Here is a 24,212-nt window from a genome sequence, read left to right as displayed (position 1 = left end):
CACACACACACACACACACACACACACACCTTCTGCAAATTAGAAAACTTTCAAAGTTCAAAGCACAACATTTTGTCATCAAGCACTCGGCAGTGGATGCGTGGAGGTCTTAGTCAGGATGCATGCAGCTAATCTCACTTAAGAAGTCTTCCATATTTCCTTGTTTATGAACATGCTGATGAATAATGTGGTGTGAAATGTCAAGCTCTTAGCTTCAATGGCTGTCTTTTAAAAGGACTGAAAGAATGCTGTGAGTAGGAAGACAGATTTATCCCTGTCAAGAGGAACAGTGTTATTCCCTCATGTTTACACAGTTTGTTCTTTAAATCTAGCAAAAGCACCCATTTAATGAATAGTTTAACTTTGTGTTGATCCTTCAGCCTTAAAATCTTATTTCTGTCAAAAAGTGAGATTATTTTCAAACAGTGTTCATATTTAATAAAAGAGATTACTGGTTATGAACAATAATGGCATCTGATACAAGAAAACTACTCAGTCATGTTGGTTTGAAATAAACAAAACAACATCTAATCCTGAAGGCAGAGAGAGATGAAGACATGTTAATATAATTAAAACATATAGCTCTAATTAAAAAAACAGGAGCAAATTAGAGGAAGAGGATTGTGCTGCTGTTTGGGTTTTTGTTGTTGCAATGCTGTGATTGCCTAAGAGCAGGTGTGTTGTCATTGAGCTTATTGTAATGGCAGTTATATAACTGCTGAGAAATAAAGGTCACATGAAGGTGTGATGAGTTGATTGATGATTAGTTAAAGCTGAAACATCTGTTGAACATCATTATCAGTGTAATCTTTTCACGACATGATGCTGATGCATATTAGTGTAGAAAATGTTGTTTTTTTTGTCGAGTTGAGTTGTAGTTTATTTTTTTCTTTGCCTCCTGCACTTGAAACACCAGCAGGTAGATACAGTGTTAGGTTTATACCAGACATGTTCAGCAGTGAGTGAAGTTGTTCAGTGTTTATTTAGTTGTTTTAAATTGATTTCTAATTTTAGCCACTTTAAGCCATTTTTTTCCAAAGGCCATCTGTATCTGCTTGACTACCATGGTGCTTTTGGTCTGATCACAGCTCCCGCTCCTGTTGCATCAGTTTTTTTTTTTCTTGTTCCATTCCTCAGGGGTGAAAATGTCAAGAGTAAAGCTGCTTTTACCCTTGTTTGCTATCTCTTTTCATGCATATTTCTTCTACCAGAGTCCTCTTATTATATGTCCTCTCTTATGTTTCCTGTCCACCGGCAGTAGACTTTTTCTCCTGCTTCAGTTTAGTTTTCATTTTGTGGTTGTAGTGCTACTTGTTCATTTCATACCATTAATCAGATACTACAGATTTATTATGCAAACTTAAGAAATGAAAATATTTGACCTTTGCTTTTACATTTTATCACTAAAAAAAAAGCAAAATTTTTTTAAGAGGAAATAAAAAGTGGAGAAGCAGTAGGTTAAATACTTGTGTCTGATTGGCTCCAACTTCAGTGGAAGCTTGAGTGACAAATAGGCTAAGTCACATGCTTCATGTACATCATGATTTATTAACAACTTTTTTTGTTTTTATTTATTTACACAACTTTTCCACCTCAACCGATTTTTAAAACTTTTTTTTTTCCTTCAAATTTTTACTCAATTTTTTTAAAGCACAAATATGAAATGCTACTAAAAGAAATGGACGTAAACACACTTTTTGTTAGACTCCTCCCTCACTTTCCTGTTACCTATGTTGCACCTGACAGGATGGGACATATGACACCTTTGGTGGTATTGGTGACATGTGGTTCCGGTTGTCTAAGAGATCTTGTTCTGGTCACTCCAGATCCCTTTCAGCCTGGACGGCTCCTGTTTTCTGCGGCAGCTGTTGCACAGTTGACCTGTTGAGGCTTCTCTTTTCCCTGTTTTGACCTTTTCTTACCACAGAACTTTTCTTTTTTTTTTTCCAGGACTGCCAAGGTTTGAACTTGCATTTTTTCCACTGCAGGTAGATTTGCTTATAATCTTTTGATAAGTGAATGACGTCTAACCAGCTGGCCTGCAACCCAAACATTTTTATTCCGGCAAACTATACCACAACAGCGCACCGCAAAGGAGCTGTTAGTGATGATAATAAAGCATTACAGGAACATAAAACACTGAATATAAAAAAAAAGTTGTTCTAAAGGCTAATTTGCCTTTAATCACCGGTTGAGGCTCATTCCGGCTTTGCAATTTAACACTGTGGATGCGGGAGGGGGGAGGGGTTACCGGTTTTTCATTGCTCCTCTGCCGGTGTGATTAAAATGGGTGGATGTGGCATCATCCCACACCATCTTAATTACCTTTACTGAAATGGCATAACCCATAATTACAATTACAGGCTTGCAGGGTTGCTGATCGCACAGTTGATTACCCAGAAACTCTGCTATTAATGCTGCTCTCCCACAGGATCCAAATCCTCAATGACAATAGCACTCATTTTATAAATTAAGTAAAATATTGTTATTCCATGAAGGTACAGCACATTTCGCGTTCTGATAGCTTCCTTTAAACTTTTCTCAAACATTAGAAAAGATACACAACTAATACATTTAAGGTACAAATACGTCCTTTTCTCCTCCCACGCTCCGCACAGCAGAAATTACCCAAAATAAGCCTCACTGATGTTAATGCCTGGTGCTACAAAGGATGAGGAGCAGCCAATAAGAACAGTGACAGAAGCTGCTTGCTCACTGTAAACATTTACCATGACTGTAGGCACAGATTCTGACGGATGAATGTCTGAGCTATTCACCAAATCCTCTACTCTGCAATTTCCCCCCTGACATCTATCTTAAGCTGCAGTCAGATTCAATCTCCACTGACACCCGATACAATGGCTCAGACAAAGAGAGGGAGAGACAAACAGGGTGTGTGTGTGTGTGTGTGTGTGTGTGTGTGTGTGCGTGTGTGTGTGTGTGTGGTTGCGTTTTCATTAAGCATTAATGTTCACAGGACTGAGAACTCAGCTTGGACTCATTCAATTTGAGTCCTCTAACACTGTTCAGCATGAGGGAAGGTGTTGCACACACAGGAGCTGGGAGCAGTGTTTACTGAGCCATCTGCACTTCACAGGCAGGCAGAGGAGTCTTTCATCCCTCCCCCCCTTTTGTTACATTACTATTTCATGTCGAACTTGAACATTAACCTTGAGAGCTGTCTTCATGCAAGAAACAAACAAAATTCACTCTTGCATTTTCATGACATTCCAGGTCTAGCTTTTAATGTCTTTTCAGAAACAACACAGATTTGTGAGTACAAAGGCGAGAATTTTGACGGCCAGCTCTCATGCCTTTTTATTTTGGTGCTTTCAGGATTAACCGAACTGACACTACATGTGCACAGAGTGAAAGATATATGTGTATTTGTAGATGTAGATACGGTCTAATGAAGACAAGACATCAGTTAGAATTTGGAGTGTTTTTAAAAATGAAAAATATATATAATGAACCAAATCGACTCTGAAAATCCTGACTCAGTCCTAGACAACAACTGAAATAAAACTTCTGGCCCAACATGTGCCTGGATCCTCGGCCTGAGTCTGGCCCATATACGTCCACATCTGGCCAGATTCTGGCTGTTATCCTCTGATACTGTCTGACAGCCAGACGATTTTCTGTTGTGTGCGCCAGAATTGGCCCAGATGTGGAAGTAGAATCTTACAATAATGCTGTATATGCGCCAGATTTAAGCCGAGGAAGCGGTCGTATACTGGGAAGAAAAAGAAGAATGCGTATGGAGGTGTGGATTTGTTTTTGCTAGATTCTTTTCTTCTCTTTTTTCTATTATTAGATTATTCATTTAATAAATACAATGCCAGGTAACAGTAAAAAACAACAAATCACAATTTCCCAGAGCCTGAGGTGACATCAAATTTCATTTTTTGCTCAACCAACAGTCTAAAATCCAAAGATGTGTTGACAGATAAAGTGTTGACAATTCATTTTCTGTTGATTAACCAATCAATTAATGATTATACATTCTTTCAGCACTACTGTAACTACATTTGTTAATTCAGAATAACTTCCCTCCAGAATGACTTCTTTACAGAGTTCATGCACATTCACTAGGACAGATGCAGTAACACACTCACCTGTCCTTGCCAGTCTCCTTCTTGAAGAGCTCGTCAAACTGCAGCATCTTCTGCCAGGAGATGATGTAGACTTTGAGTTTGGGCAACACCTGGTTCATCAGCCTCAGGTTGTTGTACACCAGGCCCTTCCCGTCACGCCTCATGTAGCTGCTGGGGCCCCAGAAGATGAACACGGTGTCCTGGCTAGCGTTGAGCAGCTCGTGGCGGCTCCGCAGGACCCTCTGCATGCTGGAGTGAGCAATGACACGCAGTGATGTGCGGCGGCCGACGTCACGTGCGTAACCCCTGGCGGTGGGGGCGTCGTTCATGCGGATGACGCACTCGGCCCGGTCGATCTCTTCACCCCGACCGCCTCCGATGAGGTGACCTGAGCTGGTCACCAGGGCGCAGGTCTGGCAGTGCATCCTCAGAGGCTGATTGATGGAGACAGGAGAGGAAAAAACAGGAATGAGGTAAACAGAGAAAAAAATAGGTACTTTCTCTTACAAATATCTACCGTGCATCCAAATATTTGGCCTCCTCCTCCCTTGGCGGCACTGCCAGCAGAATGTTTATGTTAGTTTTGCACCGTATTTATAATAAAATCTACAAACTTTTTTTCAGAAGTCAAAATGCTCTGAAAGTCCTGCTTTGTACGGGATATGCAAAGCAGACAGAAATGCACACCTAAGGGAACTTTGGTAAAAAGCTTCACTCCGTGTTTGAGGCAGAAAATGCTTTGTTGACAAATAGGGAGCGACAGAGCCGCCTGGGTATGTGTAGTAGCTTGTCATATTGCTTTGCGATTGGTAGGAACCCTGGGGTGTTACAAAGGCTTCACCTTAAATCTTTCTCCCACTTACACACAACAGAGGAGTGTGTGCTTACTTCAAACACTATTGCTGTGATGCACAGAATTCATGTGGAATTCTTCTTATGTGTGTGTATATATATATACATATATATATATAGAGAGAGAGAGAGAGTGAGAGAAACATACTGTACAATACACGGAGCACTTTATTAGGAACACCTTATTAATACTGGGTAGTTCCTCCCTCAAACAGCTTCAGTTCTTCGTGGCCTTGTGTTGGAAACATTCCCTCCTTTCCTTTCTGCTCCATGTTGACATGTTGACATCACATCATTTCTGCAGATTTGTCAGCTGCACATTCATGCTGCCAATCTCCTGTTCTCTCCACACAGGGATGCAAATGGTAGGCAACAATACTGAGACAGCCGGGCTGTGGCATTCAAACCATGATGGATTGATATTAAGGGGCCAAGTGACGTGGAGACATGATCCTCTGCTGTTGTCTGAAGGTTGAATGTGTTGTTCATTCTGAGATGTTTTTTCTGCTCACCACAGTGGTAATGACTGGATCTGTATCTTAGTTACTGTACCCGTTCTGCCAGCTCCAACCTGTCTGACCGTTCAAAGTGTTTCAAGCCGCACCATGTTGGCACCAATCTGACTAAAAACTCTATCGACTTAAATAGATCAGCAGTTTCATGCCACGGTCAGAGTCACTGAATCACACGTTTTCCTCATTCTGATGTTTGATGTGAACATTAATGGAAGCTCCTGACCTGATTTTATTGATTGCGCCCGCTGCCACATGATTGGATGATTGGATAATTGCACAAACAAGCATGAGCAGTTTAATAGGAACACCTATACACCATAGGTGTTCCTATTAAACTGCTCATTGAATGTAGTATTTGATGTAGGAAATGAATACTGATAATAACACAACACTGTATGTATGATGAATCAAAATTTTTGTTTTCCTAACCGATAGAACAAACTTGTTATCATACTGGTGATTAAAAATTAATCATGAGACAATCACTGCCACAAAAATGAATAACGAAAAACTTTAGATAATTAATCGTTTATGTCCATTTTTAAGCAAAAATGCCAAAAGTCAAATGGTTCCACCGCACTTGTCTTCTATAGTAAATTGAATATTTTTGAGTTTGTTGGACAAAACAAACAATTTGAATATATATGTATGTTGAATATACTTGGACTCTGACGTTTTATAGACCAAATAGATTAAATGTTAAAATAACTAAGCAATTAATCAATGAGGAAAATAACAGTTAGTTTGAGCTGTAGATCTGAGCAGTTGAGTCATAGTTGCATCAAGAACTTCACCACACGTTTCCTTGGCCTGTTCCAGCAAATGCAACATGGGATTTTATAGTATTTTGTCTATTTTCAATGACATGTCTGGCTGTTGTTGTTGTTAAAGATTCAGCTACAACTTGAGACGACATCGGAGGTCTCCCATTTGTACATGTCTGCTGTGGTCCATTAAGCGCGTGGCCTCTTTTTCTTTACAGCATGCTCGTTTGAAGCTGTGCATGCACATAAATCATTAACACAGACCTATTTGTGTATGTTAAGCTGGCTCTGCATGTTGGTGGTGTGTGTGTGTGTGAGGCTGCTGCACATGTACTTTGTATGTGTGCATGTGGGTGGGGCCCGGGATTTTCTTCGCTTCCACATAGACGCCTGCACTGAAAATCAATGACATGCATACCAGAAGTGGAGAGCCCTCTAATGTGCCCTGAAATATCTCCCCAGAGGAAATATGGTGGTTATTTACATTCTTACAGCCATAACAAATTTACATTTTCGTGGCATTAACAAGAACAAATGATTGTAGCTGGATGTGTGTGAGGGTGGGGGTGTCATTATCATCCTCATCTGCCGACTTTGACTTAGTGGCAGATTACCAAGCAGAACAGGCTCATCTGGTTAACGAGACTTCAAGGATCAAGAAGAAAGGGAGATGGATGAATAAGAGGTGGGAAAGAAAAGGTGACAGAGATAAGAAAAGAACGAGTGAGAAGTGATAAAAACAAGGGGAAAAAAAAAAAGATGGCGAAAGAGAGATATGGAGGCAGTGAGAGCCACACCGGTGCCAAAGTGTTTGATGAAATGTTGAGCTAATGAGGTCCTGGCGGTCTACAACATCACCACTAGCAGCAGCAGCAGCAGCATCCATCCATTCCTCCCATCTCCCCCTGCCCTTCCCTCTCCCACCTGGCAGCGCCTTGACAGCCAATCTGGCTATAGAGCTACGGCACCAGTGGAGCAGGTCAGAAATCCCATTTTCACCCAGGGGCTTTTAAGTGGCTGCGCAGACCCTATTCTCTCTTCCTCTGTCTCACGGAGAATTTAAGTGGGCCTTGCTTGGCCAGAATTGGCCTCTTCAGGGAGCTCGGTCAAGCTATTACCGAGAAATAGGCTGGATGGTCCGGACAAGGCTCTCCATTTCAGCCGGAATTACGTGACCCATCCAATATGGTGGCTTGAGCTGAGGCAATGGAGTTGAGGTAAACTGTATTGTACCTCAGAAGTGGCCGTTTCCTGACTCCTTAAATACTGAAAATTTATCCTTCGACAAAAACCACTGAGCGGAGCACCAGTGGAAAATTGTTCTCTGCTCAGTTCATGCAATAAATGGTTCATAATTTAAGACACATCTATCATTTATGTATTTTAAATTACTGGCTTTGTTCTTCCAAACTGGAAAAAAAAATACCTTTGATCATAATTAAAATATTCACCATGTCTAAACTGTGAGCGTTAAGTTAAAAAAAAAAAAAATTGTATTCCATTAGTGTCTAGTTACAACACCTGATCAAAGCTGCGATCAGTAATGCAACCCCAGTGATTTCTCTAACTAAATAATGTATTGTGATAACTGTTTGGCTTTTTTGCCTTACTGGAGGTGTAAAAATAGATGTATGACAGAGGAAAAATTACAGTTTTCAGGACATGTTTCCATTGTTGAATTCACAATCATGCAACATGAGTCCATGTTTCTTCCACACACTGAGTGATGTCTGGTTGGAGATGGATTTAGAAGCAGGAGACAGGCGCAAACAGCACAATTTGTTGTGGTGTGCAACAAATCCTGTGATTCTTTAGGGAGTGAAAGGTATCTTTATTTACTCCATGCTACTTTGCAGTTGTGTCTGTTCACGGCTGCCCTAAATAAGATACCATGGTGAATATTATGTATAGATGTTAGCATGTGTATGTGTGTACATATCAGTGCTTAATATTGTACTTTTTTCTTTCTTTTGCCAAGATTTTACATTGAAACGTACGATAAGGTTAGAAAATACCTCACATTAGTAAAGATTAAATCAGTGGTTTCCAACTTTTTTTTGGCTGATCACCTTTTACAAAAAAACAATGTTAAGTTGGGCCCTTTGTCATGTAGGATGTCAACACTTTTACCAAAGACAGATTTCCCCTCTAAACTTCTCAGATGGTTTCATTTAAATAATTCTTTCAGGGCTGAAGAGGTTAAATTAACCAATATTTCACAGAAAAAGGTAAATATTGGGGGTAAAGTCTAAAACAGGAATAGAACTTTGTGTAGCAGAATGGCTTTCCTTTTCCATTATTCATCTCATGAACCCTTTAAAGTGGCCTAACACCCAGATTTAACAACATTGGACTGAAGTACCTGACTCCAACCCTAGGGAATGGGGCATGGTAGAGAACAGGCAAAGCAAAGTTTTAACTTTGAGTTAAACCTTGTGATCATTCCTATATTAAACACTCACTTTCTCATTTTGATCACTTTCATACAGAACAGTTTAATAAAAGTGCACCATTTTTCATCAACTTGTGAGTAGCTGCTGTCTGACCTAACTGGCTTTAACATGCGCATAATAATTTTCAAACTGAGGCCGATGCAACAAGTGCAACATAGCTGTCAGTCAGACAGTCCGTTAACAGTTATTAAATCAGAGCCTATGCATGTAGGGGCATGACTGTATATATATGTGTATGTCTGACCATATGTCAACTGTATGTGTAGTGTATATTTGTGTATTTTGTCATGTGAGACACAGGGGCAAGGCAGCGTAGGGCCGGCACTAGCAATTACACTTCCTCAATCAATAAAATCAAACATCTGGTCTATAAAATATCAGAAAATAGTGAAAAATGCCTTTCATAAATTCAGAAAATGTCTGAGAAGCTGTGAGAAAGATTCTCATTTTTACTTGGAAAATGACTTAAATGATGAATCGATCATCAAAATGGATGCAGATTATTTTCAATCAACCAACTGATTCATTCACTAATTGTTTCACCTCTAAATTCTTGTTCATACTGTAAATATACACCACGAAGACACCACTGTAAATGTGATTTTCCCAATAAGAATGAGAGATTTCTTTTGAAGTTTTTACTCTGTGTTGTTAAACAGTTCCATCCCTGCATGACTCCACTGATCTGGGCTTTATGCCAAAGTGGCCAGACAGAAGACTCTCCCTAGTGAGAGTCTCTCAAGGACTCTCAGACTGTGAGGAACCAGTTTCTCTGATCTGATGAAACCAAAATTCAACTGTTTAGCCTCAATCCTCTACATCATGTCTGGTTTCCTCCAGACATGAGGTAGAGGAGTGGTCGTCTCTCTGGATGTTTCTGTTATCTCCACACTTGATCTCTGGAGCTCAGCCAGAGTGACCATCAGGTTCTTGGTCACCTCTCACACCAAGACCCCTCACCCCTGATTACTAAGTTTGGCAAGGTCGGCAGTTCTAGGAAGAGTCCTGGTTGTTGACAAACTTTTTACATTGAAGAATGGCCACCGCTCTCTTGGGAACCTTCATTGGAGAAGAATTTTTTGTAGCATTCCTCAGATCTGAGGAATCCTGTCTCTGAGCTCTGCAGGCAAGTCCTTCCTCCTCATGACTTGGTTTCTGCTCTGATAAGCTGTGAATCCTTATATAGACAGGTGTGTGCCTTTTGCAAATCAGGTCCAATCAGCTGAATTCACTCCAGGTGACTCCAACAAGGTGTAGAAACATCTCAAAGATGATCAAGAGAAATGAGAGGAACCTGAGTGAAATTTCAATTCCTCTTTTTTCTTTGCTGGACTGGTTTTCATGGAGGAACAAGGATGGTGGTTAAGCTGTATTGATAAGACGTCACTGTGCTGTCCTGAAGTCTCAAACGCACCATCTGTGAGTTGTGTGGGGCAGTTTGTGGCTCCTTAAACAGACATAATGAGATTCAGGAAAAGTCAGAGCTGAGTCAGCGTGTGAAGACGGCACTGTGGTGATGACTGCAACTTGACTGTAGCAAGACATCTCTGAACTCTGAGGGAATCAGTTTGGTAATTTTCTGTTGGAATCCAACCACCCAAAACCTAAACTGAAAAACCAGACAACGCAGTGGCACGCCATTCATGGGGACGAGAGACCAGAAGGATCCAGGCTTTCGCCGAGGGAACTGCTACCAGCCTGCCAGCGACCACCCGGCCCACAGACTCGCAGGTGAGCTAACGGCGCCATTGTTTGTCCTTTCTTAGAAACAGGTTCCAGCTTTCTTTGTTTCTTTCCCCTTTTTCCTTTACTACATACTCCAGGTTAGGACTGGTATTGAAGACCACTTATCCCTAAACTTTACTTCTCTGTAACAAAAGCATCTGAAGACTTATGTCAATGTTTTTTCTTTTTAATAAATTAGCAATTTCTATAATTCAGTTTTCACTCTGCCATGATGTTGTATTGAGGCAATAAATGAATTTTAACGATTTTAGCAAACAGCAGCAAATTGTGAAAAAAATTGCAGGGGTCTGAAGACTTTCTGGATGCACTGTGTTTCTATTTGAAATTAGCTCACAGAACAAAACCATTTCTCATTTCATAGTGAGATTCTCAGCCTAAGAGGGATGAGGCGTAACCTTGTCCCTCTTGTGGCACACACCAGGAGCTTGTCCTGGTTTCATTAAGCCTATCCATCCATCCACAGTGGCCTAGTAAAAGTACAAAAGCTCCAACCCGCAGACAGACAACAGCCTCTCACATCTCTGCTGCGCCTGCCAGAGAGACAACCCCGGCAGCGGGGACCGCCCTCCTCTGCTTCCTCATTCTGTCGGCATCTGAACCCCCTCCTCTGCTTCCAGTGAGCCTGTCCTTCACCGAGCTGTACGAACCATCAGTGACTGCCCGCCGCTCACCCCGCCTGACTTCCTGACCCGAGGAAAACACGGCTGTCAGAGCAGCGGGGATTAACCTTGAGAGATGGTGGAGGGGATGAAAGGGAGAGGGAGCTCGGTCCCAGACCACCTGGGGAGGTAGTATCATTGAGAGCGGGGGGAGACGGGGGGGGGGGGGGCGGGGTGACCCCAGGGAGATGTTATGTCACTAAACAAGGTTCTGGTGTTGATTACAAGTACAGAATAACATGTGTGAGTCAGAAGGCTGGGATTATTGAGTGGCATTTGAAGTCCGTGTACATGATTGTGTGATTAAACAACAGAGAGGAATCAAAGCCTCATATAATCACACATTATCACTGTGTGAATGTAAATGGGAGAGACTGTGCGGTTGGCCAGGCCTGATTGGCTTCGTGGTCAGCACTCAGAGCTCCTCGCTGCCCGTGGTTAACACAGGCAATAATTGGTGGTTAAAACTCACATGTGTCTTAAGGGGGTGTGAAATCAGCTTTTAATTTCTCACCCCCCCCCCCTTTCCCAATCGACGCGGCCCCTTGAGGGAAGACATACTTACACTGCAGCGAACCATTACGCTTGACGTATGCCATACCCCCATCCGAGCGGAGAAATAGTATTTGAGTGTTGTTATTGATTTTGTGTGGGCGAATGCGGTGGGAAGAGGGATCGAGCGTGGGCTTAGTGAGGATGCCAGGTCTTCAAAGATGCGAAATGGAGGATACAACAGTAAGATGGCAGTAAATGTGAGTGTTGAGAGGCGGCAATCATCCAGCCCAGCAGGATGCTGTCTGGCTGTCTAGTATCACCCAGAGATACCACAACAGAGCAGAGCATTTTCAACCTCCTCCAGGCTGACCTTTAGGCTCGTCAAAGACGCCTTTGTTTTCTATAGCTTCCTCAGAGACAAGACTTCTACCCACGGTCAGAAATTAGCAGAAGCTGGAGGCAAAAATACTCTTGAAAGGTCTTAAAAAACAAAATAAATTCTTATATGAGTATCTTTCTTGGTATGTCACCCTGCTCATGTCTCGCTGACTATGCTGTGAATGCGGCTTTTCTTCTTCCATGGCCCATGATGAATGATAGGTCATATTTTCCAGTGGCGAGAAGAACAAAGCAGGTTTTGACTGGAAAATACCAAAGACACAGCCTGTATGAGAACAAAGTGTTAGCACCACACAGCCAACAGTAGAAACAGGACTAAAGGCCGATTTATACTTGAAGCAAGTAGCGTAGGTTTTGATTTACAGTTTTGATAGCACCAGCGCAACATCAGACGGCCCTATTGTTTGTGGTCCAGACATACTGTGCTTTATTGTATTCCCCACAGTGACTGTGTTTACATGTTTTAATCTATATAGTGATGCGAGCGAGCGGTGGTGTCTTATTAATGAATATGAGACTTTTATGGTGCAGTCACTGTATTTATGCTTTTTTTTTTCACTTTGATAGAGAGCCACGATCCTGAAGGTAACAATGAATGTGTGTACAAAATGCCACGGCAATCCATCCTAAAGTCGTTGTGATATTTTACTCCAAACCATAACTGTCAGCCTCATGGTGGCGCTAGAGGAAAAGTCACTGGATCATCATTAAGTTTCCTCTAGAACAGCTGTTCCCAATCTTTTCAAACTCATGCCACTTGAAAATCTCAAAAATGTTGGAGGCCCAAATCCGACCCCGTTACAATACAGAGGCATTTTTTATTTTATTGATAATGATTAAACATTCAGGATGGAACTTAAAGCAGGGGGAGCTAAATTTTTTCTTCTTTGTTTGACAGAGGAGTGATCACTTTTCAGTTCACCATCTGTCTCTTCACTGTTTTTCCTTTCAATCCTTCCTGTTGGGTGTAATGTATGAATGTGTGAGTGAATGTGGCAAGCATTTTAAAGCGCTTTGAGGGGTCAATACGACTAGAAAAGTGCTATATAAGTGCAGTCCATTTACATTTATAACTACATACTGTTACACCCGTCAACATAATAACAGCCCACAAATGTAATACAAATCCGCAGCTCTTAATGTAATAATCCCACAAACGTAATAAATTTCCCACAAACGTAACAGCAGGTGATATGATGGGGTTTAATTACATCAACACTTGATCCGTCTAAACAGTCAAGAACCTATACAAGAATAGGCTATGTCAAAAGCAGTGATGCGTGGGTCAGGGGTTTTTAAGACCCGCACCCATCCTACCCGAGCTTGACCTGAATGTTCTTAAGAGAGAGTTTTCAGCCTGTCAGTGCGCTGTCCGTGGTGCTGAACAGGGAGGCTACTGAAACACAGATGAAGCTGCTGCAGAGAAATCCTCATTACAAGAGGCGTTGTGCGTATGCGAAAAAAAAAATCTATTTAAACAAGATATTTACTTGCCTCAAAACAATTCTGTGGACTGACAATGAATGATAAAGCTGTGTGTGTTTGAGAGAGAGAGAGAGAGAATGACAGAGAAAGTAGAAGAGAAGGTAGAGGTGGCCTTGTTGATGCACAGCCTATATTGCACGCGATGTTTGTTAATGTAAGTTATTTATGACTTACTCAGAGCGCTGCTTTGACACGTTTTGACCCGCTCTGCCCAAACCTGTGATATTTGCTAATGAGCTGACTCGAACCCATTGGCAGGTGTATAAGTAAATAAACAACAATGACCACAAAGATCATTTTTCATTTTCATGTTACATTTGTGGGAAGTCATTACAACTTTGAAAGCTGAAGACTTTCACCTTCCCACAAACATAACAAATCCGCAGGATCACAGGAAATGATGTATTACGTTTGTAGTAGGCAACCGCTGTTACGTTTGTGGGAAATTTATTAGGTTTGTGGGGTTATTTCATTAAAAGCTGCAGATTTGTATTATGTTTGTGGGCTGTTATTATGTTGGCGGATGTTACATTCATACTTTTTACCGAAACTATTTTGCCACTGATTTTTCGGCCCACTCGCGGTACCTTCACAGGTTGGGAACCACTGCTCTAGAAACCTTGGATGTCTGTACGTGGCAATGCATCTGGTTGATGTTGAGATATTTCACAAATTGAAAACTTTGCCCCACTGGACCAAAAGGGTGGATCAACCAAGTGACAGACCCTAACCTTGCTGAAAATCCTATTTAGAACAACAGCTGTGACAAATTAGACAACCCATATTACAAAAAAATCAGAGAGTGATGGAACACAATCTTCTTCTACCAGGGGGACTAAGTTAAAACATATCTGACTGAGATGAATTGAGCGTATATTTGCAATTCTAATGTATTATTTCATCATTCACTAAAATTGCCTGTGAAAAAGACCAGGGAAAAAAACTCTCTAAAATCAGATAAAGGGACAAAAATGCCTGTAAAATAAGTTAATTTCTTAAACTGCTCCCTACTGTGAGAACCAAAATGTGTAATTTATGATACGATTATGATTAAAAGGAAACGAACGTCGGGGGGGAAAGAAAGAAGGAAATCCAAGGATGAAGAAATGAACTGCACTGGGATAGAGAGTACAGATAGACAGAGAGTAAAAGAGCAAATGAATAGAGAATTAACGAATGGAGAAACAAAACACCAATTAGAGTTGATAGCAGCAAAGGAAGAATAGATGGGAGGAGCTGAATGAGGACAGTTACCAAATTAGAGTAAAATCTCGACAGCTGGAGGCAACAGCAGAGAGAGAGAGCGAGAGCGAGAGAGAGGGGTGCGTTCAGTTATGGTAGTAAAGGCACTCTATTTAGGGGAAAATCAAGTCTGCTTCTGTTGTGCTGATGAGCGTTGGCACAGACACACACACACACAAACATACACACTCCGGCAGGTTGAGTGCTGCAGGGCACAGTCAATGGAGGAGGGCTTATTTGGAGCTGTTTGTCCAGCATGCACGTTTGGCCGGTCATTAGAGAGAGCTGAGGTGGGGAAACAAGCGCTGCTGAGAGCTAATGAAGACGAGGAGAGGAGTGGGGAAGAGGAGGAGGAGGAAGGAGAGGGAGGGAGTGGATATCGAAACAGGGGCAATTAGGGGTTCTCGCGGTCAGCAGTCATACGCCAGGTTGACAGCTCCTGCTGCTCTGACGCTCTGGTCTTAATTAGGGCAGGGTTTTTCTGTGAGCACCTTGAAAAGAAGACATCTTTGATGTGGGGCAATTATCTACCTCGGAAAGAAAATAGCATCTGACCCAAAAAGAAGTTAATGAAAACTCATTGATGGAGGTTGAGAGTGTTTTTTTTTTTTTTGTTTTTGTTTTGGGATAAGTGACATGGGGGATGATCTTGTTAGGAGGGCACTGCTTGAAACAAGAGCTGATATCATCCATGGTGTTTGGAGGAGAGGAGAGATTGTCGGCGGAGCTCTGATCTTCAAAGCAAGCAGGGGTGTAAAGATGGCTGTTCACTGGATGTGTGTGTGTGTGTGTGTGTGTGTGTGTGTGGGGGGGGGCACACTCAACAAAGACAGTGCCACAGAGAGGAGATCTAATGATTTAATGTGTGCCTGCGTTCATGTTTGTGATCAAAGTGAAAGTGTACGGCCGCTGGAGAGGGATGCAACAGTTTAGAGGACATCAAACCAAGTCTCTCTCTATCTCGCTCTCTCTAAAACACACACAAGCAAGCAGAACAAAAAACACACCACTGCAAAATACATCTGCCACCCTTGAACTTCAACTGCATCATCATGGCCAGGAAAAAAAAATTCTGACAAAGACACAAATTATTCAGTGGCGTGACACGTGTGAACCAGAACTCCATGTTGTTTGTGTTTGTTTATAGAGGAAGAGATAGAACAGATAATAGAGGACTGCTGTAGCCTGAGTGGGTAACAAAAACATTGATTTGGCTAAAAGTAGTATAAAAAATGATGTTTAAAAAATAAAATAAAATAAACAGTTTAGACGGGGGTTCATAAAAACTTGGTTGACAAATTGATGGCTACCTGGTGCTGTCAAATAAACTGATCAATGTCTAAAGATGCATTTTAAGAGTCTGTTTTATTTGCAGCGAGGTGTCCAGAGAGACTGTCACGCAGACACAACGGTGACAAGTCTTAAATCAACCAAACGCAGAAAGTGTTTTTTTTTTTTTTTTTTTATATTTATCTTGCAGAACAAACAAAACATACAAAATCTCCTCTCACAAGCTGTCACCTTGGATTTTGACAAGACTGTGATGTAGGTTTGACGTTGTCCATCTAACACAGTGAGACTAATGGAGAAAGCAGGTATATGTAAACAGACAGAAGATGTACAGCTTTTAGAGTTGAAGCATTAAGATAATGGAGAAGAAAAGAGCATCCATTAGATCCCCATCATAGAACAGTGATGGACCATTTGTTGTGTGTTAAAGTACTTAAAGTGACCTGTGCTTGGGGTCTCTTGAGGTCATGCTAACAATGACTAATACAACAGCTCTGGTCATTTATTCAAATAACAAACGATTTCCAATGGAGGCCAACAACACGCTACTTACAATAAAAACTGTCCTGCTCATGTTAAGCAGTAATATTTTTCATCTGTTATGAAAAGCAGTAAAGGCATAAGTGGTGTGGCGATGTTATCCTACTGCAAAAAGTCTGGTGGACAGCACTGCACCAGACTGCACAGTGGTTTAAGAATCGACGAGGGCGGATTTCCCAGCTCACAAAGACACACAGAGGTAGAATTATCCTGTTCGTGATAGTCAATATTGAAAATAACCGTTAGATGCCACCCTGGTGTCTGAACGCACAAGAAATCTGCCTAATATTGAAAAAATTGTGATTTGGATCAGAAACTGTCTGATCAAAAAAAAAAAAAAAAAAAAAAAAAAAAAAAAGAAGAGAAAAAAATCTGGGAAAACATTTTGCTGCCAATTTTTGATACTTAACAGTTTTCGATACTCTGTGCTCCTGACAAAATTCAGTCGCTACCAAACTACGATACGCAACATGATACAATACTTGGCGGCTAACGAATTTTCGTTTTGAAATGAGAAAACCAAAATTGGGAAATGACTCGTTTCCCAGTTACCATTTAGAAATAGCGAAACAAAAAAAGGACAACGACCCGTTTCCCGTGTTTTGTTTTGATAATAAAAAATTGAAAACGACAAAAAAACAAACCGTTATCTGTTTTCCTTGATGTGATTATTAAATTTGAAATTGGGAATTGAAATACCCGTGTTGAAATCAGCTTTCTCAATTTTGCTTTGATTTTTTTTTGGTGTGACCCGGAAGTTGTGATTAGTATGCCGCTTGTAGTATAGCAGGAAGTCAGGAAATGGGTTGTTTTCCGTTTTTTTGTTTCGCTATTTCTAAATGGGAATCGGAAAAAACTACATTACAGAATTTGGTTTCCTCATTTCAAAATGAAAGATTATTGGCCGCCAAGTACACGGACCCAGGAGTGTACAGTTACATGTATTTGACTGGTTGAGGAAGTGTGTTACTGAAAGCTCTGGCAAAAGTTGAGCCAAGTTAAACTTTTTCACTGAATAACCCAGAGCCCTCTCAGAGATGAATCAGTCTTTAGGTGCAGTGCTTATCTGGCCTCACGACTGACCACAAAGTTCTGGCTTCATCTCTTTGCCACTTTCTCCACAAAACTTGAACACAGTGCTTCAGCACTTCTCTGGAGTGCATTTGATTATACAGCTGTTGCTATTATTGTGTCCACCCACACTGGATCCACAGCTTGATTTCTGTCTCACACCCCCTGCGCTGCCTCCCCGATCGAAAATGCCCTTGTATGTCGAACCTCTCTGCAGCTCCCGTGCAGCCCGACTCTGCCCCGAGGGCGAGACTCCGTGTCATTAAACCTTAACTCTCCTCACCACCTGCATGAGAAGGTGAAAAGAACACTGCTGCACCTTGTTCCTCTCTCACTCTTTTCTCCCAGATAAAAAGTGAGCCCCCTCCTCCTCCTCCTCTCCCTCACCTCGTCTGGTGCGGGTGACCCGGAGAAGAGAACAAACAGCTCCTCTCGCTGTGAGTTTCTATTAGTATGAGCAGCTGGAAAGAAAGACCGGATCCAGGCAGCCCGACGTGTCAAGCCAGTGGGAGTGTGGAGACAATCGGGTTGCAGCTTGTTACAACACACACTCTTTCGCCTTAATTGGCTCCATATCAGCCTGCTAGCCGCTGGCGCGGTGTACAGTGATGCAGCCATTGCTTGTCCCTATAACCTCCACCCAGATAGGAGAGGAGTGAGCTACTGCTGCGAGGACCACACAGACACCACATCCCTGTAGGAGTGATTGCCTTGGCATGAATACAAAAGATGAGGTGCAATTTACCAGGTCAAAGAATCTCTCCTTCTTACCCCCTCTTTTTGCTCTGAAATTGCAGCAGGAGGTGGCGAGCGGAGAAGATAGAGGAGGAAAAAGCCCGGAGGAAATGACAGGGGGACATTAGGAAGAGAGAGGGAGGGAGAAAGATGGGAGAAAGACGAAGGGAAAGAGTGGGAATGGAGGGGGGGGGGGGGGGGGTGAAAGACAGAGGCGGGGCCGAGAGGGGGGAGTAAAATGAAAGGCAATCTTATAGAGATGAAAAAGAGGAACAAGAAAAAGGAGTGGCTGTCAGAGAAAGAAGCACTTTGGAGACCAGGAAATGTAGGGCAGGACCTTGAGAGAGACACGGAGGGATTTCAGGGGCATCCTTTGATGGGGAAAAGTTAGAATCGCACAGAGTCTTCTACTTCACCGCTGCAACACAAGTTATGATATCTGATGAGGTCATTACACGAGCGCAAAGCGGCGGCACCCTCGCAAACATCATTAAAAACATCTGCAGGATTTCCCTTCCTGAGCGCATCCAGGCACCTGAAGTCAATCACACGTTGGAGGAGATTTCACATTTACAAGTGAGCTCACGGCAGCCTTCATCAGCACTCTGCTTATTGATCCACTGGGCTGATATGTTCCCATAATCCTCTCGGATCAGTTGTTGGGAGTGATAGGCACGGTTACCGGTGGTAAACAATGGAGTGAATCGATGAGGAGAAGATGATCTTGTCAAGAGAAGTCTGGTGAGAGTAATGACTTGGAAGAGATGTCTGAGCACAAGGTGTGCACGCCGCCATTTCATTTTCATGTCACGTCCGCCGCCGCGCTGCGAAAGTCCCTTTTCTACACGAGATACGGCGAGTTGAAAATGAAACTGAAAGATAAAAGGTGCAGCATAATCCTAGCGTGGAGCCAAATATATGCATGGGTAGGGACAGCGGGAGGAAATTTGAATATGGCACTCAAGACGAACTGTTAACCGTCAAACTCAAGATGACAAGTTTGTTGTGAACAAGGGCAAACAGGCAATTTTCACACCAATGCGAAAACTTCTTCTTCCAGGCTGGAGACTGGCTGTTAAATCTTGGAGTGCGAGTGTAATAAATCCCGTCGAACTAAGTCCCAAAGGAGCAATTACTGTTGTGTTCTCACAATATAACAACAAGCCCAAGAAAAACAAAAAGGAGACATCAATAATACATCACCAATACTACAGGCTCTATGTTTGGGAAAGCTGTGCTTCCCTCTGAAAACATTTTCAATAGTAAATATTCTAGTTGGAGTGAGTCCATTATGTGCTGGAACAGAGGATAATGAGAGACAGTAACCAAAAAGGGTGTGCGTGGGTATGTGTGTGTGTGTGTGTGTGTGTGTGTGTGTGTGTGTGTGTGTGTGTGTGTGTGTGTGTGTGTGTGTGTGTGTGTGTGTGCGTGTATAAAACACCAGCTGCCAGTGACAACACTTGTCAAGCAGGAAGAATCTCCTGGGAGGCGGCAGATTTTATACCGGCAAGCAGGACACGTGAGTGTGTCTCTGTGCTTGAGTGTGTGTTTATGTGCATAAATGTGTCTGTGTAAACGGTGGAAATTAAGTAATTACATTTACTCAAATACTGCACCAGGAGGCACTTGTACTTTACTAGAATATTTACGTTTTATGCTACGTTATACTTCTGCATTTCAACGTAAACACCAGGAATTTGAAACCTATTCGAAGACGCCCAAAAATGTTAACCGATAAAAACTAAATGTGGAAACAGACTTAGTAAATAAATCATGATGTAAAAGACAAAACATACTGGCAAACAAAAAACATCCAATATGTGTAGTCTTTCAACCTGGTTTTCCAATGTTTGGGGTCTGACTGGTGCTCAGTGGTTTAATGGCACCTGATGGTAAAATTAGCACCACCAGCTGTTAATCTTGATGTTTCCACCTCTTAATATTTGCATAACAGTGGTAGATGGAATTTGCTTCTTTTTCTTTTTTCTCCTGGAGCTACATTTGGTTTGAGACTTGACTAATGAGTTGTTCGCTGTTCCACCAAAGAGTGATTTCCGTTCCAAACTTCATGGCTTCTTGATCACTTCACTAAATTCGGAGATCAAAGAGGTAAAAGTATGCAATGTTTCACAAAAAGCAAAGATTAGAGAAAAGTCTGAAAAAAACGAAGCGGCAGAACTTTGTTTTTTCATCTTTCCTCTCCTATTAATCATCTCACAACCCTTCAGATACATCTTGTGACCCTTTGGAGTGGCCCGACCCTCGGGGATCAACTAAGTTGGGAAAAACTAACTAACTAACTAACTTACTGAATATAAAGTAGACAAAACTGACAACACTTCAACCAACGACAACAGTTAAATGCTGATTACAGACTGGTTCAGGGTTCATTTTTCTTCAGAAGTTGAATTTTGAATATAGGACTTTTATTTGTAATGTCATTTTTATATTGAGGCATTGATGCTTTTACTTAAATAAAAGATCCCATATTAATATTAATAACAATAATGATGATGACGATGATGATGATGATGATAAGCCCCATAATCTGCATGGCAGAGCTTAAATTCCCTGAGCAACCAGGTGGAACTTGGGGAGGGGAGGAACGCTTGTTTATGCATTTTTCCGCTGCATTCCCAGAGACAGACTTTAAATAGGAAAACGCTAATGAAATGAATCACAATGCTAATGTCTAGTGCCAAGGTAATGCCTATTCATTTACTTAATGGATACGCACCTGAGATGTGATAATAGCCAAACTGGTGATTAGGAACATGCAGGTTGAGCTTCACAGTGAAAGAAATCATTCCTGCCAGCAGCTCCGGATCCAACTCACATCAATAAATGGCTGTTTGGAGGTTGTTGTTTTTTTTCCCCTTTTTTTCAGCTTTTCACCAAGGTGATGAGCCTCCCCCACAAACACAGGGCTCATTAGTCTAATCCTGAGTGTATTCTGTCTAGCAGGAATTCATAAAGACACAAACAATGCGCGCACGCATGCTAACAGCTTTCTGTCGGTGAGGTGCTCCCACACTGTTTTATCCCTTAATGAGCCCTGATCAGCCATGTTCACACTATCTCACACTGAGGAGAAAGTGAATTTCACATAGCCACAGTGCTGGAGGAAGCACTCAGAGCCTTCACTGAGCAAAAGCACCAATACAACAATGGAAAAATACTTCGAGCAACTGGAAGTTCTGCATTCAAACTTTTACTTCAATGAAAATACAAAAGCACCATAATGTATTTAAAGAATGAAAAAATGACTCATTCTGCAGAAAAATGACCTCTGTGACTTATGTATTATCATATAGGAGAAACTAACTGCTTTATATACCATTGTGTATTTTAGACCAATGATTCCCATCATAGGGTGGAAGCCACTCTAAAGATTTTTATTATCTTTGCTGGGTTTTTTAAAATAATGTAGAGCAACAAACAAAGATTTAAAGTGATAGTTCGGGGTATTTGACGTGTGGCTAAAACACGTTTTTTTGCTGACCCCATCCACAGCAGCACATCGCTCAGCTTCTGTGCCGTTGCTCCCGGCTGCTTCTCTGAACTGGGAGCACGCCAATCTGAATCTACTGTAGGTAATAACCTGACTGTAGATGAATACCTCACGCAACCCCACGTCGAATAACCCAAGCTATCACTTTAAATTACTTAATCTGATCATTTTAGAGTTAATGTAAGCCAAAAAGGTTGGAAACTGCTAGTTTAATCTATAACAATAGTCAAGTCAAGTCAACATTATTTATATAACACATTTAAACACAGCTTGAGCTGACCAAAGTGCTGTACAAAGGGCAATTCAAATGAATAAAATAAGCAGGTAAAACAAATGTATACAGTACATAACAAGTAGTCAACAAGGAGCAAGTGCTCAATATGAACATGACAATGGACTAGGAGTTTAGTGAGCTAAAAGGCCAGTGAATAAAAATATGTATTTAACCTAGATTTAAAAATGGAGATGGGAGGAGCACATCTGATGTCAGGTGGTAGGGGGTTCCATAGTTTTGGAGCGAAGGCTCTGTCACCTTTTAGTTTGAAACGAGCTCGTGGGACATGTAGAAGGGTTGAACTTTGAGATCTGAGAGATCTAAGAGCTGGGCGCCAGTGAATGAGATCTGAGATGTAAGGTGGGGCCTGACCATTGAGAGCCTTAAAGGTAATCAGCAGGGTCTTGAATTCAATTCTGAAGTGAACAGGAAGCCAGTGAAGGGAGGCTTAGACTGGGGTGATGTGCTTGCAGTTTTTAGTACCAGTCAACATCCTCACAGCTGCATTCTGGACCAACTGTAAGTGAGATGGTGAAGTCTGAGGAAGGCCTAAATACAGAAAATTACAATAGTCCAGTTGAGAAGTGATAAAGGCGTTGATTACTTTCTTGAGGTCATTGAAGGACAGAATTGTTTTCAGTTTGGAGAGGGTTCTTAGCTGAAAGTAACTACTTTTAATAACAGAGGTATTATGTTTGTCAAGGCAGAGCTCGGAGTCAAGGATTACAGCCAGGTTTTTAGCAGGAGGCTTCACATATTGGATGAGGTGGTCAAGATTACTTGCGAGTTGGGTTCTGGATTTAGAGGGTCAAATCTAACTGAAGCACAAAACTGAAGTAAAGTTTTGTTACTGTTTAACTGAAGGACGTTGTTTGCCATCCAGGCCTTGATGTCCTTAAGCAGTCCAGGAGAGGTTGAAGGGAGTCTATACATTTTAGTGGGAGATAAAGTTGTGTATCGTAAGGATTGAAATCGCATGAGATGTTATGCTTTCTGATGTATCCAAGGGGCAGAATGTATAGACTGAATAGGACTGGCCCAAGGATGGATCCCTGGGGGACTCCACTGGTGACAAGGGCAGAGGAGGAGGAGAACTGGTCTATAGCCACTGAAAATATCCCATGTTTTATGTAGGATCCAAACCAGCAGTACCCTTAATACCAACCCACTGTTCTAGATGTGTTAAAAGGATGTCATGGTCAACTGTATCGAAGGCAGCACTAAGATCCAGTAAAATGAGGATGGTGTTTTTCCCGGAATCATCAGTGAGCAGTAGGTCATTGGTCATCTTTAACAGAGCTGTTTCTGTGCTGTGGGGGACTTTGAACCCTGATTGGAGTCGAGTCATATGCACAAGAGATGAAGAAGTCTGATATTAATGCCTGTGCGGTCAAATCTGTTCCTCTTGGTTATTAGCTGAGCATCTAATGTTGTCATCATCATCATCATCATGGTCATCATCAAGGTTTCGATGCATTCTTAATGAGATGATGATGGAAGACGGATTTAACACTGTGATTATGAGTCGAGGAAATTGAGTCATCTTCGTCTCATCAATAGTCAGATATTCTTGTGCATCACTGAAATGAGCATTCGTTAACTTCATTAGCTGTAGCCAGCTGTCCTCAAATCATTTTTCTTCTGTGTAAAAGTGAAAATTAAGCCTGTTTTCAGTGTTCAAACTTTTTTTTTTCAATTCCAAAAATTTCTTCCCAGCTCAGCGTTAATGTGTTGAATCTTAATTTCGATGAGCTTCAGGGCATCAACATTAATCTTGGAGGAAAAGTTGTGTATTCACGGAGCCTGTCATGCCTCTATTAACCAAAGTAAAGACACTTCATTCATAGTTCAATTTGTTTATCTTGACAGATGACTGTCAGTTTGAGACGAGGCAGAAGTTTCAAAAGATTACTCGCCTCAAAACAATCTTTAAACAAGCCAAGTTGCTTTCGACAAATACTTAATCCCTGCTGGCATGATCAGAGAGATACACAAGTGCCGTTCCAAATGTTTAATAAAGAAAGAATTTCCACTGATTTCGTGTCGCTGGCAAACAATGCATTGCATTTATTTCATTACAAAAAAGT

General features: G+C 41.6%; 1 protein-coding gene across 1 annotated transcript in view; it reads right to left on the bottom strand.

Moving 5' to 3' along the window:
* Positions 1–24,212, bottom strand: part of st6galnac5 (ST6 N-acetylgalactosaminide alpha-2,6-sialyltransferase 5) — a 50,250-nt gene that overhangs the window by 14,222 nt on the left and 11,816 nt on the right. The window contains exon 3 of the mRNA XM_022758239.1: positions 4,116–4,528. Within this exon, the coding sequence (XP_022613960.1) occupies positions 4,116–4,528 (413 nt within the window). The remainder of the gene's footprint in view (positions 1–4,115; positions 4,529–24,212) is intronic.

Source organism: Seriola dumerili, unplaced genomic scaffold (genome assembly GCF_002260705.1).
Source record: "Seriola dumerili isolate Sdu_G_001 unplaced genomic scaffold, Sdu_1.0 BDQW01000291.1, whole genome shotgun sequence".
NCBI classification, from domain to species: Eukaryota; Metazoa; Chordata; class Actinopteri; order Carangiformes; family Carangidae; genus Seriola; species Seriola dumerili.
This window is presented reverse-complemented; position numbering and strand designations above follow the sequence as displayed.